This window comes from Choloepus didactylus, chromosome 15 (genome assembly GCF_015220235.1).
Source record: "Choloepus didactylus isolate mChoDid1 chromosome 15, mChoDid1.pri, whole genome shotgun sequence".
NCBI lineage: Eukaryota > Metazoa > Chordata > Mammalia > Pilosa > Megalonychidae > Choloepus > Choloepus didactylus.
Genome location: NC_051321.1, coordinates 3,759,290 through 3,771,998, shown reverse-complemented (window position 1 = coordinate 3,771,998; position 12,709 = coordinate 3,759,290). Strand labels below are relative to the sequence as shown.

The following is a 12,709-nucleotide window of genomic DNA, read 5'->3' as shown; positions in this document are numbered from 1 at the left end:
TGATCCTCACCTCACAATTTACTTTCTACAAGTAGTTATGGACATTAAAATATCATAACCGTGTGTCTAATTTTAGTTAGATGTTGATTACTGAGTTTTGTTAACTGTCTTCTATGTAAATAGAATTATCCAGGCAACTCTTAAAATTTGGAATCCCTTAAAAGGGCAATAACATAAAATCTGAGATGCCTTTTCTCATGTGATAGGTTTATAGAGATCATCTCTCTGTGTCACTGTATTTATGCATCATCCATTTGAAGAGAATGACTAATTGTAACATGAGTTGGCCTCGGAGCAGGGGGTTGTTTCATAGCTTCTGTTTAGGAGCAGTGGTTTAGGGCAAACACTTGTTTAATTTCCTTGGGTTTTTCCTCTTGAGTGGACAATGGCAGTTTTCACAACAGAAAGTGATGCACGTTTTTAATGTGCTCATTATTTTGCTCTCTTTTAAGACAGAAGATAAGTTAAGCAAACTAGGAAAATAGGAGTTCTGGATGCAGAACTACTCTGCTTTGATAGGGAAGGCCCGATTTCAAGGAGAAGACATTGATTGATGTCATCTAAATTGAATGATTAAAAGTTGTGCATTATTCTGAGACACTGAGCCCCCAGCAGGGTTAGAGATTGTTTTCTCATCTCTATGCTAGTTTTTTGTGTGGTTTTTTTTAAACCATGTTTTGGATTTCAAACAGAGATATAGTTCCACTTTTAAAGTGCCGGAAATAGTTCACAGATCACATATTTTTGTATCAAATAACTAATCCAAATTGTTTGCCTTGAAATTAAATTATGTTTTTGTAGCCTATCAGTGGAACAGTCAATTATTGACCTAGCACTTTCTAGTTGACACAATAGTGAATATTACAGACATCTGACATAACGCTACCCCCATGAACTGCCTTCGGTACAGTTTTGCATAGGTAAGCTCAGGAGGTGCACAGAGCGATGGCGGCTGCTGTCAGGAGGTTGCAGTTACTCTTTGCTCATTTCAGGCAGCTAATTTATTTTTAATGTCCAATGGCATCACACAGCTTTCTTTTCTTTTTTCTTTCTTGTGTAGAACTGTTTAAGCAAGTTTTGGATTACATCCCAATAAGGCTGTGTACTGTCTCCAGAAAACATAGCTGCCCTGGATATATGGTATAGTGGTTGAATATAATGGCAAGTTTTTGATCAATGGCTTACTTTCTTTAAAAGTATTTAGATCTAATAAAGGTGACCGAGGGGTCACGTGGCTTGGATGAGGCTGAGGAAGGCTGTGGAATGTTGAGAGACTTCTGACTTGGGGAAAGAAATGAAGCTCGATTCGGTGGCTGGTGGAGTCGGTGCAGGAGAGCTTATGGCCCGGGGAAGAGAACCTGGGCTTCTGGATTCTGCTCCCACCACTGCTGCCGACCCCGTGCTCACTCGCAGAGGCAGGCCGGCTACCTGTGCATTCACATCTTCAACTCAGGATGCCGGTTACTCTGCAACTATTAGGTCATTGCTGGATGCAGAGGAGTATACAGAATTAATATCTGCTTTGCACAGACAGCGAAGTTAGAGTGTGAGGCCTCTGCCTTCTGGAGTCAGGAAGAGAAGACACAGATACCTGGTGGCGGCCCTCTGTGCCCCAGGAGCACGTTTGGGCCTGGAAACCTCCCTGCTTCCTGAGCCACGTTTGCAAGCAGCTCAGAAATGGACCAAGATGGAGAGGGAAGTTTCCTGCTCAGTCCCACAGGTCTCTATAACTCGTTCACACAGAATAAGTTTTGCTGGCCAGTCAGGGATATTTGAGGCTGTTTTCTTGGGCAGGGCGATGATATTTTATTGGATGGACAGGACGCAACCACCGTTGGCCATGGAAAGTCGGCCTTTGCCCTGACACTTGTCTGTGCTCCTTTCTCCTTCACTCGCTGCCCTGAGCTTAAGTGGAACAACCTAGTTTATCGCACGATTCGGAACATAGACTGATTTGGCAGGAAAAACTGGCCTCAGGAACCTTTGGCAGAAGAGTCTGTGCTCTAGATCGTCCAGCCCCATCCACCTGCCTCTCCCCACATCTCCCCAATTCTGGATAAGGGAGGGATTAATTTGTGGGTCTCACATAAGTATTAGCAGAAACCATGAGTGTGAAGAATCTGGAATTCCTTTTACAGCTTCCTTCAGCTTCTGGCAGTCTGTGTGGACTTGAGGGGAAATAAATATGCTGCTTCTTGGAGGAAGCCTGATGTCTCGGCGCCGACCCCAGACTGGCAATCCTCGCCGAGATGGTGAACTCCATTTCGTGTCCACTTGCTGCCTCTCCGGAGGAAGGCCCGACGGAGCTACGACAAACACCCACCGGGGCTTTCGAGGGCAGGAAGGGGCTTGGCGGCTTCCTCTCCAGGGGTCTCCTGCTTCCCCTGGATGCCACTCGTCTTGCTCTGTTCCCAAAGCTCGGTGGGAGACAGGTCCTCATTTGACCACTCCAGCCTCCCTCTGCCTTCTACCGCCCTGCTCTGCATCCTGTTACCTCACGAGGTTGCTGGACTTCCCGCCCGTTTTATTTGTCTGTTAGGTTTGTGTTCACTCTGACCTGGGATTCTAGAGGAGGGTGGGCTTGGTTCTGGGATGGTTGTCATTCCATTTGCACACCTCCCGGCCTCGGTTTAATTTGCTTTGGAACCTGGAAAGCCTCACACCCCACCCAGGTTCCACGGGTAACCCCACTTGCTGGGCTCTGCTTTAAGGTTACACAATGCATACTGACCCAGCTTTGATGTTTTGCAAAAAGTGACGGGGTTTTTTTCCAAGATGCATATAATTACTCTTTTCAGAGCTGCCAGTAAAGTAGAAATTGATTTGTTTTGTAAACTGTTTACTTTAGCACTTGTGAGAGAAAATTGCCGAGAATACGTTCCAGCTGGGTAAATGTAGAGCATGCAGCCCAAGAAACAAGGTTAGGTTCTGGGAGCACCCAGAGATCAAGGGAGAGCCGTCTGGAGGAGCCATTGGCCGTGCTGCAGCTGCCTTCCGGGGTGCTCGGGGGTGAGCTGGGCTCAGCAGGCAGCCCGGCTGTGGACCATGGCCTTGGGCCTCCAGAAGCAGGAGAGCTGTTCCGTGGGCCATGTCCCTGGGTTCCTGCTCAGGCTTAGTGTAATTAGAATCTCAGCTTGAGAATGAGAAATCAAAGGAAGACTTAGCTCCTTGAGGAAGAGATGTGTACTGGGGGTGAGGGATTGCATTGGAAAAGGACCCAGTGATGGCTTTCCTTGTGTGGCTCCGTCTGATGGCTGTGACTTGCTTAATTGAAGATGGTGACAGGCTGAACTAGGCTGGGATTCCCCAGGGTGGAGACTAGGATTCCTGGAACTAGTCTAACAAAAACAAACTTGAAGACGAAAACAGAATATACCTCCCTCTTCCCTGGTACTCCCCCCAACCCCCAGAAAAGAAATCAAATAGAGCAGCCTTTGCAATCAAGAATGCCCAGTTTCCCAGCCCGAATTCTATGGTAATAGTGACCTTTTGTGCCCCGGTGCAGGATGGTATTTTAAAAACATGTCTTCCTCTAGCACGAGGCCCTTCGCGCCTCCCAATGAATATAAGAAGCAACTGGGCCAACAAAGGGTCTTGCAAAAGACTTCCTTCCTCGTGGTCATCGGATTCCACCCGGTAGAGGTCTCTAAAAATAAACAGCCTTCGCGGTCGCCTTTCCTACAGCGCTTTAGCTCTTGTGTAAATGCCTGCCACATTTCCACCAGGAATTATTGCTATTATATATTTTACAGACACTTGGCTGTCATTTAAGTGGTTTATTTTATTCCCATAGCTAGAAGAAAGGAACAAAAAGAATTTTGTGATGGGAATGTGATTGTGAGCCAGGAGTTATGTTTTCAAAAGGAGCTAAGAGTAAATTATGTTACGACTCCAATGTGTTTGCACTGGCTTTCCCATTGTGCTTGGAGTTAGCATTTGTTGTTCGAACTTATTAATTGGATATGACATCATAATGACTCCATTTTGGAAGCATTTAAACTTTTATTTTGTTCTGACTGATGATATTTTCATCCTATGAATGAAGCATTTCAATCTGTGCAGATTAGATAATCATCTAGAGAGCAAAGTTTTAAATGCTTTGGGGTGTTTCTGAAATAAGATGTATTTTTTCCTTTAATGTGGCCTTACACTTTATTTTCACATTGGTCTGTTCATTAAAAACCTTAATTTTATGGAATTTGTTTTTATGAAATTCACTAAATGTAAATTACTATTCAATAGCTTTACAAATTTATCATAGCTGTTTTGGAAAAGCCAAACAAAATGATAACTTCCAGCGAGTAATCCTTTTTCCTAGATTTCTGTGTAGGTTTTTATCTCTGCTCAATGCAGGGCGCTTTGTGGGAGCCGGTGCTGGCGGCTCTCCGTCGCTGTGAAGCAGTGCTCGTCGCTGTCTCTGGTCTGGCTGTCGAGTATCATGGCACCTGCTTCTCTGAGAAGACGCGGGTTTGCCCGGTGCCACATCACCCTTCCCGGTTGCTGTGGTGGAGCCAGGGACTCAGCCCCCGAGCACAGACATTTGGCAGGGCACGCCAGGGCAAAACCAGGTGGGTTTCATGTGGGAAGAGCCTCATGTTGTTGTGTGTGTGTGTGCACGTGCGTGTGTAAGGCGCTGGCTATTACACTCATAGTGTAAGTAGCCTCTTAGGAACAAACAAAGCCCAGCTATTACAAATCTCAACTGGAATGGAACTGAAACTCGCTGGGGTGTTGAAATACTTTAGGAAATTTGATTCAGAATAAAATTTGATTCAGAATAAAATTTGATTCAGAATAAAATTTAGCCTAGTGCTATGCATCTTCCTTTTCTTTTGCTTATTCTGGTTTTTTACAAGATAGGAAGGATGTAGGAACCAGGAGTTGTCCTCCCTAGGGGAGAGGCTCTGCCTTGAAAGAAACTAAAGCAGCCATTTAAAGGACTGAAAACTAAAGGCAGCCACCACCACAAAGCCTCCCCTAAAAAGCAACCACTCACCCTCCTGGAAGGTTAAGGGGATAGTTCTCCCATACTTCGCTGCCTGCCACCCCTGGAGCGGGCTGTCCCAGAAGGGCTCTCCTGTCCCCAGCCTTCCCCGTTCAGTTAGGAGCAGATCCTGCACAGCTCCTGCCAGCAGTGCCAGCCAGCACGGTCATCTCGTCCACCCAGGCCTGTGTCCTTAGGCTTCTGGTTCTCCCTGTTACGTGACTTGCATTTTCTTGAGTCCTTTGGAGTTATATGGACTGATTGCTTCTTTTTTTTTTTTTTTTTTTTTTTATTAGATTTTTCTATTTTATTGGCTGTTCAGACTCAACTAAGGCTTCAGAAGCCTACAACTATAGTCCTTTAGCAACTTGGAAGTTTCACATCACATAACATGAAATCCGATCAGGTTGCACAGGACTAGTCGACCTGCCAACATAGAGCAATTGTTAACATCCAGTGGTGGTCATTTAGTGCTATTATAGTAACTCAATCGTAGAAAGGAAAGATATTCAGTATAACATGAGGGTTCTCTGCTGCTGCTGTGGAAGGCATTATTTAGAAGTTTGCGAGGTCAGGCCTAATTAATGACATTATCAGCAGATACCATTTGGCAATAAGTAAAAACTCTGCCTTGTATCTAGAATGAGAAAGGTAGCAAATCTATGAAAAACTATTTTCCCCTTTGGGACCCTATTCCTAAACCTCCATACATGCTCCCCTCCCTCAATGCATCCCCAAGTAAGAATGGCTTTTAGGGTTTTGCTCAGTTGGGGGAATGAGTTAGGAGGGTACTGGGCCTGGCTGAATGGACAAAGGGAGGGAAGAAAGGAAACATTCCAAAATTTTCTTATTTAAGAGAATGTTCCTCATCTCTTTAATTCCTCATTAATTCTGGGGATTAAAGACTTGTATGACTGAATAAGGCAGTTTCTTGACCCACTCTCACCCCCTAAAAGATTTTCCTAAAAACCTGTGGGACAACTGAGGAGGAAGCATATTTATCCCTTTCCAAATGGGAGCAACGTGACTCCTCTAGGAAGGTTATTTTAGCCCCCGAAAGCAGCAGCCTCCTGCCAGCCATTCTGAAATGGACAGTTATAGCTATACACTCTGTAAATTGTCAAGTCTTTTGCATGTGATGTCTGAAGAGTGTGTCAGTCCATTTCCATGTTAGGGCTGGTGAAGGTACCTGGGGTCTGGCAGTCCTGGTCCAGGCCTTACCCTTTGATCACAGCAATTGGTCACAGTTTGATGGCCTTCTTGCTGATTCCAGCGTCGTGGCAGGTGTTCACCACATCGGTCACATTCTTGTACGATTCAGGAGCCTCTTCCATAACCAGTTTGGGTGAGGCAACACGGATCGCAATTCCCATATCTGCCAATTTGTCTAAGACATCCTGGAAATCTAAATTACGTCGAGATTTTGCTCGGGACAATGCACGGCCCGCTCCATGACAGGTTGTTCCAAAGGTTTCCGTCATTCCCTGTTCAGTGCCCGTAAGAATGTAACTACAGGTTCCCATAGTGCCTCCAATAAGTACTGGTTGTCCTGTGAGCTGGTAGTCAACAGCAATGAGGGGGTGGTGGGGAGGGAATGCTCGGGTGGACCCCTTCCTGTGGACTAATAGTGTCCGCTCCTTTCCATCCACCACATGCTGCTCTACTTTGGCAATATTGTGGGAAACATCATAGATCACGTGTAGGTCCAAGTTATCAGGGGTTGTGTTGAAGACTTTGGCAAAAGCCTGACGAGTTAAGAAGGTCATGGACGAGCGGTTGACCCAGGCATAATTTCCAGCCGCTGCCATTCCCTTCAGGTAGTCCTGACCCTCAGCAGAGGCAATTCGAGCACAAGCCAGCTGACGGTCATTGACTATAATTTTGTCTCTCTTCATGGCTTTTTCCATAGCTACCAGTGCATCTGTGGCTACTTGGTGGCCTAAGCCTCTGCTGCCACTGTGGATCATCACGCACACCTGCCCCTTATGGTCGATGCCCATTTTCTTACCAGCATACTCATTGAAAATCTCATCCACAACCTGGATTTCTGCATAGTGGTTGCCTGCTCCCAAGGTCCCCAGCTGAGGAAGGCCTCTTTTTTTGGCCCTTGCAGAGACCTTATTGGGGTCAGCTTGCAGCATCCTTCCATACTCCTCACAGTGCTCCTTATCTTCAGCCCAGGCATAGCCTTCTCTTAAGGACCAGTCCACACCCATCTCCAAGGCCTCCTCCAGATCTTTGGCATTCATTGGGATGACACCTTTTGATCCTACCCCAACAGGAATGTGGTCAAACATAGCTTGGGCAAGTTGCTCCTTCACAGGCTGGACATCACTTTCATCTAAATTCGTTCTTAGCAAGCGGACACCGCAATTGATGTCAAATCCGACACCACCTGGGGATACCACTGCTTCAGGGTCATTCATATCAAAGGCTGCCATATTCCCAATAGCAAACCCATAACCTGAATGTACATCAGGTAGCCCAATAGACCGATGGACAATCCCAGGCAGGGCGGCCACATTGCCAATCTGTTTCATGGCTGGCAGAAAGCCACCAACACCACCACCTTGACAGGCGTTCCTTAACTCCTCAAACATTAATTTTTCCAGAGCATCATTCACATAGAAAACTCCTTCTACCTGCATGTTGGGCACGAAGCCCTTCTTGATCCTCCAGCAGTTTTTGTTGATCTTTTCCAAAAACTGCAGCTCATCATTGTAGTTGCGACTCATGGCGGCGACCACAGCGACAGAAAGTCCTAAGGCCGCTTTGAAGAGCAGCTGCTGCGCTCTGATTGCTTCTTATATAGTCAATGTGCCATGTAACACTTTGGGCTCCATGATCTCTGCCCATGATGATATCTTTATGAGTGTTGGTTTGGGTGGACAAGAATATTAAATGTGCTGGAAAATACAGTGTTGTGTCTACACAACATACACACACACGCACTTGTGAGCTGCTGTGTGCATGGTATGAGTGTATGATATATTTTCTTTTCCATGATAACTGTATTTCACACTACGGCTGCCTATGGTTAGTTATAAACACTTGGTATCTTGGAATTTTCTTTAAAGTCTTTTTCTGGTGAGATGTGAGGTCTTAACTCACTTTGTAGGGACAGGATGGTTGAGTAGTTTAAAATTCAAGTGCTCACTAACTAGGATGGTGTGAGTCACGCCACCTTCCGTCTCTCTATAGAATGGGAGAACCTTCACTTGGTTCTTTGAGTTAACTCAGTCTGCCTCGCTGCCGTAGCTCACAAATAAAGCGCGTTTGTGATCTCAGCGTAATCCCTATGGATGTTTTCCCACTCCTCAGACCCACCATGCGGGTTGGCACGTGGGGAGACCCCGCAGCCAGGCTGGGAGGGACAGTGTGCCCAGGTGGGACAGAGCTGGGGTAGCTGGACTCACCCCAGACAGTTCCATGCATCCCTCTCGGCGAGCTCGAGACTAGCAAGAGGCTGGAAAGGAAAATGCAGTTGATTGGAACACGTGTGTGAAATGACTTGCTCTTTTTATGGAGAAGCTGAATAACAGATCAGAAAACGGCAGCACCGTCCCGTGCATGTCACTGCTTGTGGAGCAGGAGACCTTTCAGAGGACACTTGATAGGGATGACCGAGAGAAACCGGGCTGCACGGCTGCAGCTGCGTCCCTGCTGCGGGTGGCTGGGCCTCTCCACAGGCCCTGGCCGCTGTGGCCTCCCCCTCACCCGCCAGCGAACTGTCTGCCTGGCCAATATGTGATTCTCCCAACGTCCTAGCCTTAGGAGCAACAGGTGCCAGTCCTGGTGTTGTCTGTCCGGATGAAAGGGCCTGGTGGCTGTGATTCTGCTTCCCTTTGATCTCCCTGTCGGAGGCCGGCTTGTCTGCCTGCAGATCCCTGTGAAGGGCAATTTAAAAGTTGCATTTGAGCAACATCAAGTGAAATGTCTCCCCATCTCACGCTGGGAGGAGCTCTTTGGTGTAGTTCATGGCCAGCTGTAAGGAAAGATATTAACCCTTCCTTTGAAACAAGGTGTCTTGCAGACTCAGCTTCCATCTACCTTTCTCCTCTGCTTTGAGAAAGAAAAAAAAAAACATATTTTGTTCTCATAAAGCTTCTAGGCCTTTGAAGATGAACTTCATTATGGTGTTTAAAATTCATCTGGAGCCTCAATTATGTTTACTTTGCTAGTGTGTAAGGGATTTAATGCACATGGATGAAGGAAGTCCTTAAGACTCATGGGAAAAGAAGACTGAAGGAAGGTTTTCATGGGCACAGCTGAGTAGCTTTCCTCAAGGTGTTGTGATCAATAAAATAATCCATTTTTAATGGTGAACCAGCAAGGGCTACTAAATACCAATTACTGGGTAAAGTGCTATCAGAAGGGGAAGCCATTTTGTGAATTATTTCGTGGCACCAACATGTTCAAACTGGGGGGAAAACAGCCAGGTTGCTTCTGATCCTGCTCGTTCAGAGAAAAATGGCTCACTTTAGAAATAGCTGCTTTATTTTGTAAATATTTTAGAAAAATGCATGGCTGTCCAGAAGTCTAGATTTATACTTGTCTTGCTTTGTTTTTAATGAAAAAGGGAGGTAAAAATACCTTGGAATCCCAGACCTCATCAGTATCAATATGATCATAAAATGAAGCAAAGGAAAGTAATTTGTTCTCCTATTTCCTATCCATGTTTCCAGGTTATGTATTTTGTTGCTTGACTTTTATTTATGTTAGTGGGACCAGTCTGATTTTTTATGGTTAACATCCCATTTCTCAGGAATTTGTAACTGAACTGTGACAACATGGCCTAAGATTTGCATGGCACCATTTAGATTAGATCTCTGTAAAAATAAGGAAGAAGGCCGAGCATTCTCTTTTCATTAGCTCTGGTCAAGAGCTAGATAACAATTTGTTGACTGAGTTTGTTGTCCCTCTTGCCACGTGTTGTTCAGACTGAGAGACAGAAGAAGAAAGCCTCCTGGGCACTGCTGCTTCTCACAATGTAGACTTCTGGAAATTGTACTGTTTCAGGGCTCTTTACATTTACAACAAAGATGGCTTGCATGTGTATATGGTTTTATAAACTTTTTCAGAGTAAAAAGTTATATATGTTCAGTGTTGAAAATGAAAAAGTATAAAAATAAAATCCATTCTTACACCCATCACAGATAAAACATATTTTGGCAGTCCTCCTGGTTTCCTTTTTATGCATGGAATAAACAAACTTTAATAAAATTTGGTTCACATTGCATATGTTGTAATGTGTTGTGCCTTGGCACACTGTCCATATCATTAGATATTACCTTTACTGGCTGCAGAGTAGCTCATCTTATGGATGTTTCATGATGTATTTAACTAATGCCTACATGCCTGTGATCAGCAGTTTAGGTTATCTTCATTTTTGACTGTCCTGAGTTTTACTGCCGTGGCCTCCCTAGTGCTACTTCCGGGCAGATTGCTGGGTAGCTGGTTAAGCCCTTCCTGCTGTCTGCCCTCGTTTGGCTGTCACAGTGACCCCAGGAGGAGATGAGGCTGGTAGTAGTTGTCTGTTTCACAAAGGAAGAAACCGAGCATCAGAAAGACTGAAGCAGATGGTATAAAACATAATCCTTCGGCGGAGGACACAGGTGAATGGTAGAATTTGGGGCTCTCCTCACGGAGGACCCGCGGGGCCAGTCTTGCCCACAGCGTCAGTGTGCGACTCCTTTTTTCCTTTATTTAGCAGGTATTTCAGTGTGAATGTGTGTCAGGAACAGTGATCGAGACACACCCTTGTCCGCGGCCTGTGAGGAAGCCGGGTCGTTCCTCGTTGAGTTCTGGGAATGTCTGGGTGTGTGTCGAGACTGCGGAGAGGGGTTCAGACTATGCTGGGTGTCCTGTGAAGTCAGGCTGAGGAGAATCCCATTTTCATGGTGTTTGGTTCCATGTCTCATGCTTCCAAGAGACCTGAACGTGCTGCTGAGGAATATTTAGGTAGAATGGAATAAGTTAAGGGTCAAGTGTCTTTCAAGTCTGTATTCTTTGATGGAAAATTACTGCTTTATGTTTCACATCTGAAAGTATTTTATAAAAAATATTTATGTAAGCTAAAACAAAATGCCATTTTCACTCATTAACTTAGGAAAAAATGTAAATAAGCAATATTTTCAAGGATTGACTGAAAGTATGGTATTTTCATATGTTGCTGCTGATTTTGTGAATTGCTGTCAATCTTTTCAAAAATGACTTGACCATATTTATATAGATATAAGAATGTAAAAAAAAACGTTAATTCAGGAATACCACTTTGAAAAAAATTTATTCTGGAGAAAATTCAAAACGTAGTAAGAGCTATGTTTTATTGCAGCTTAACTTACAATAGTGAAAAATGGAAACAAACCTAAATGTCCAACAAGAGTGATATTGTGTAGAAAATAAAGCCACATCTGTCCCTTCTAGACATGGCCAGCTTCTAAATGTCTGTGAAACTCCGTAGTCATGGACAGATGTTTAAGTTAAATGAAAAAAACAGATCAAGAGAGCAAACTGTATGTACATCACAGTTGCCCCTTGCAGGGTCAGAAGCAGCTTGAAGAGAACACTCAGAGGTGGTAATCATAGGCTGTTTTCGATGTACAGATAAAGGTAGCTCTGGTTTTTCTCATCTGTGTTTTAAGTTTTTATGTAACACAATTATATTACTTTATTTAAAAGAATGACTTTGTTTTTATAAAAGTGTGAACATCTTTTTAAAATTTGGAAAATACAGGAAAGGAAAAGAAGAAAATAAATCACCCCCCCATCCCACGGCCCACAAATAAGCATTGCTAATATTTGGTGAGCGTCATTCCAGCAGTCACTCTCTGCAAATTTAGGAAAAGTAATAGAAATAAATCTAACAGGACAGATCATTTTAAGTAACTGTGGATTTATCTAACACAGGATTGGCATCTGTTGTCTCTGAAGGACCAAATAGTAAATATTTGAGGCTGTTACAGCTTGAAAGCAGCCACAGACAATTTACACATTTATAAATAAATGAATGTGTTTGTTTTCCAGGAAACTTTGTTGTCCTTTGTTCTTTTCTTTAGGTCCATCTTTCCATCTGGAACCATTTCCTTCACTTGATGAATTTCCTTTAACATTTCTTTTAGTGCCTGTTCCTAGAAATGAATTTTTTCCACTTTTGTATGCCACGAAAGTCTTTATTTTGCCTTCATTGTTGAAAGATATTTTCACTGGGTATAGAATTCTAGTTTGACAGTTTTGTAAATTCAGAACTTTAAAGGTGTTCTCCTTTGTTCCTGCTTGCACAATTTCCAACAAGAATTCTGCAGTCACCTTCTCTTTATTCATCTGATCTAATGTTTCTTTTTTCCTCTGGCTTCTTTTAAAGTTCTTCATTAATGTTTTTGGACAATTTGATTATGATGTGGCTTGGTAGAGTTTTCTTCAGTTTATTGTACTTGTTTTAGTTGTGCTTCTTTGATCTGTGTGTTTATAGTCATCAAGTTTAGAAATATTTTGGCCATTAGTTCTTCAAGTATTTTTTCTGACTTCTTCCTTTCAGATACTCCAATTACACATATAAAAGATTGCTTAAAGTTTTCCCCCAACTCACGGATGCCCTTTCCTTCCTCCCTTCTTCGTTCCCTCCCTCTCTTCCCCCCTTTTGACTCTTTTTTCCTCGGTCCTTCATTGTGGACAGTTCCAATAGGTATGTCTTCAAGTTCACTCCTTTTCTCCTGCAGTATCTTA

The 12,709-nt window shown here is 43.9% G+C and overlaps 2 protein-coding genes across 2 annotated transcripts in view; one reads left to right on the top strand and one right to left on the bottom strand.

Moving 5' to 3' along the window:
- MGMT (O-6-methylguanine-DNA methyltransferase) overlaps positions 1–12,709 on the top strand; it is a 336,876-nt gene that overhangs the window by 185,965 nt on the left and 138,202 nt on the right. The window lies entirely within an intron of this gene.
- On the bottom strand, positions 5,277–7,771 carry LOC119510195 (RNA-splicing ligase RtcB homolog). Its single transcript, XM_037804384.1, has 2 exons — positions 6,174–7,771; positions 5,277–5,410 (listed from the first exon to the last, which is right to left on the bottom strand). The coding sequence occupies exon 1, from the start codon at positions 7,717–7,719 to the stop codon at positions 6,226–6,228; it is 1,494 nt and encodes a 497-aa protein (XP_037660312.1). The 5' UTR covers positions 7,720–7,771; the 3' UTR covers positions 5,277–5,410; positions 6,174–6,225.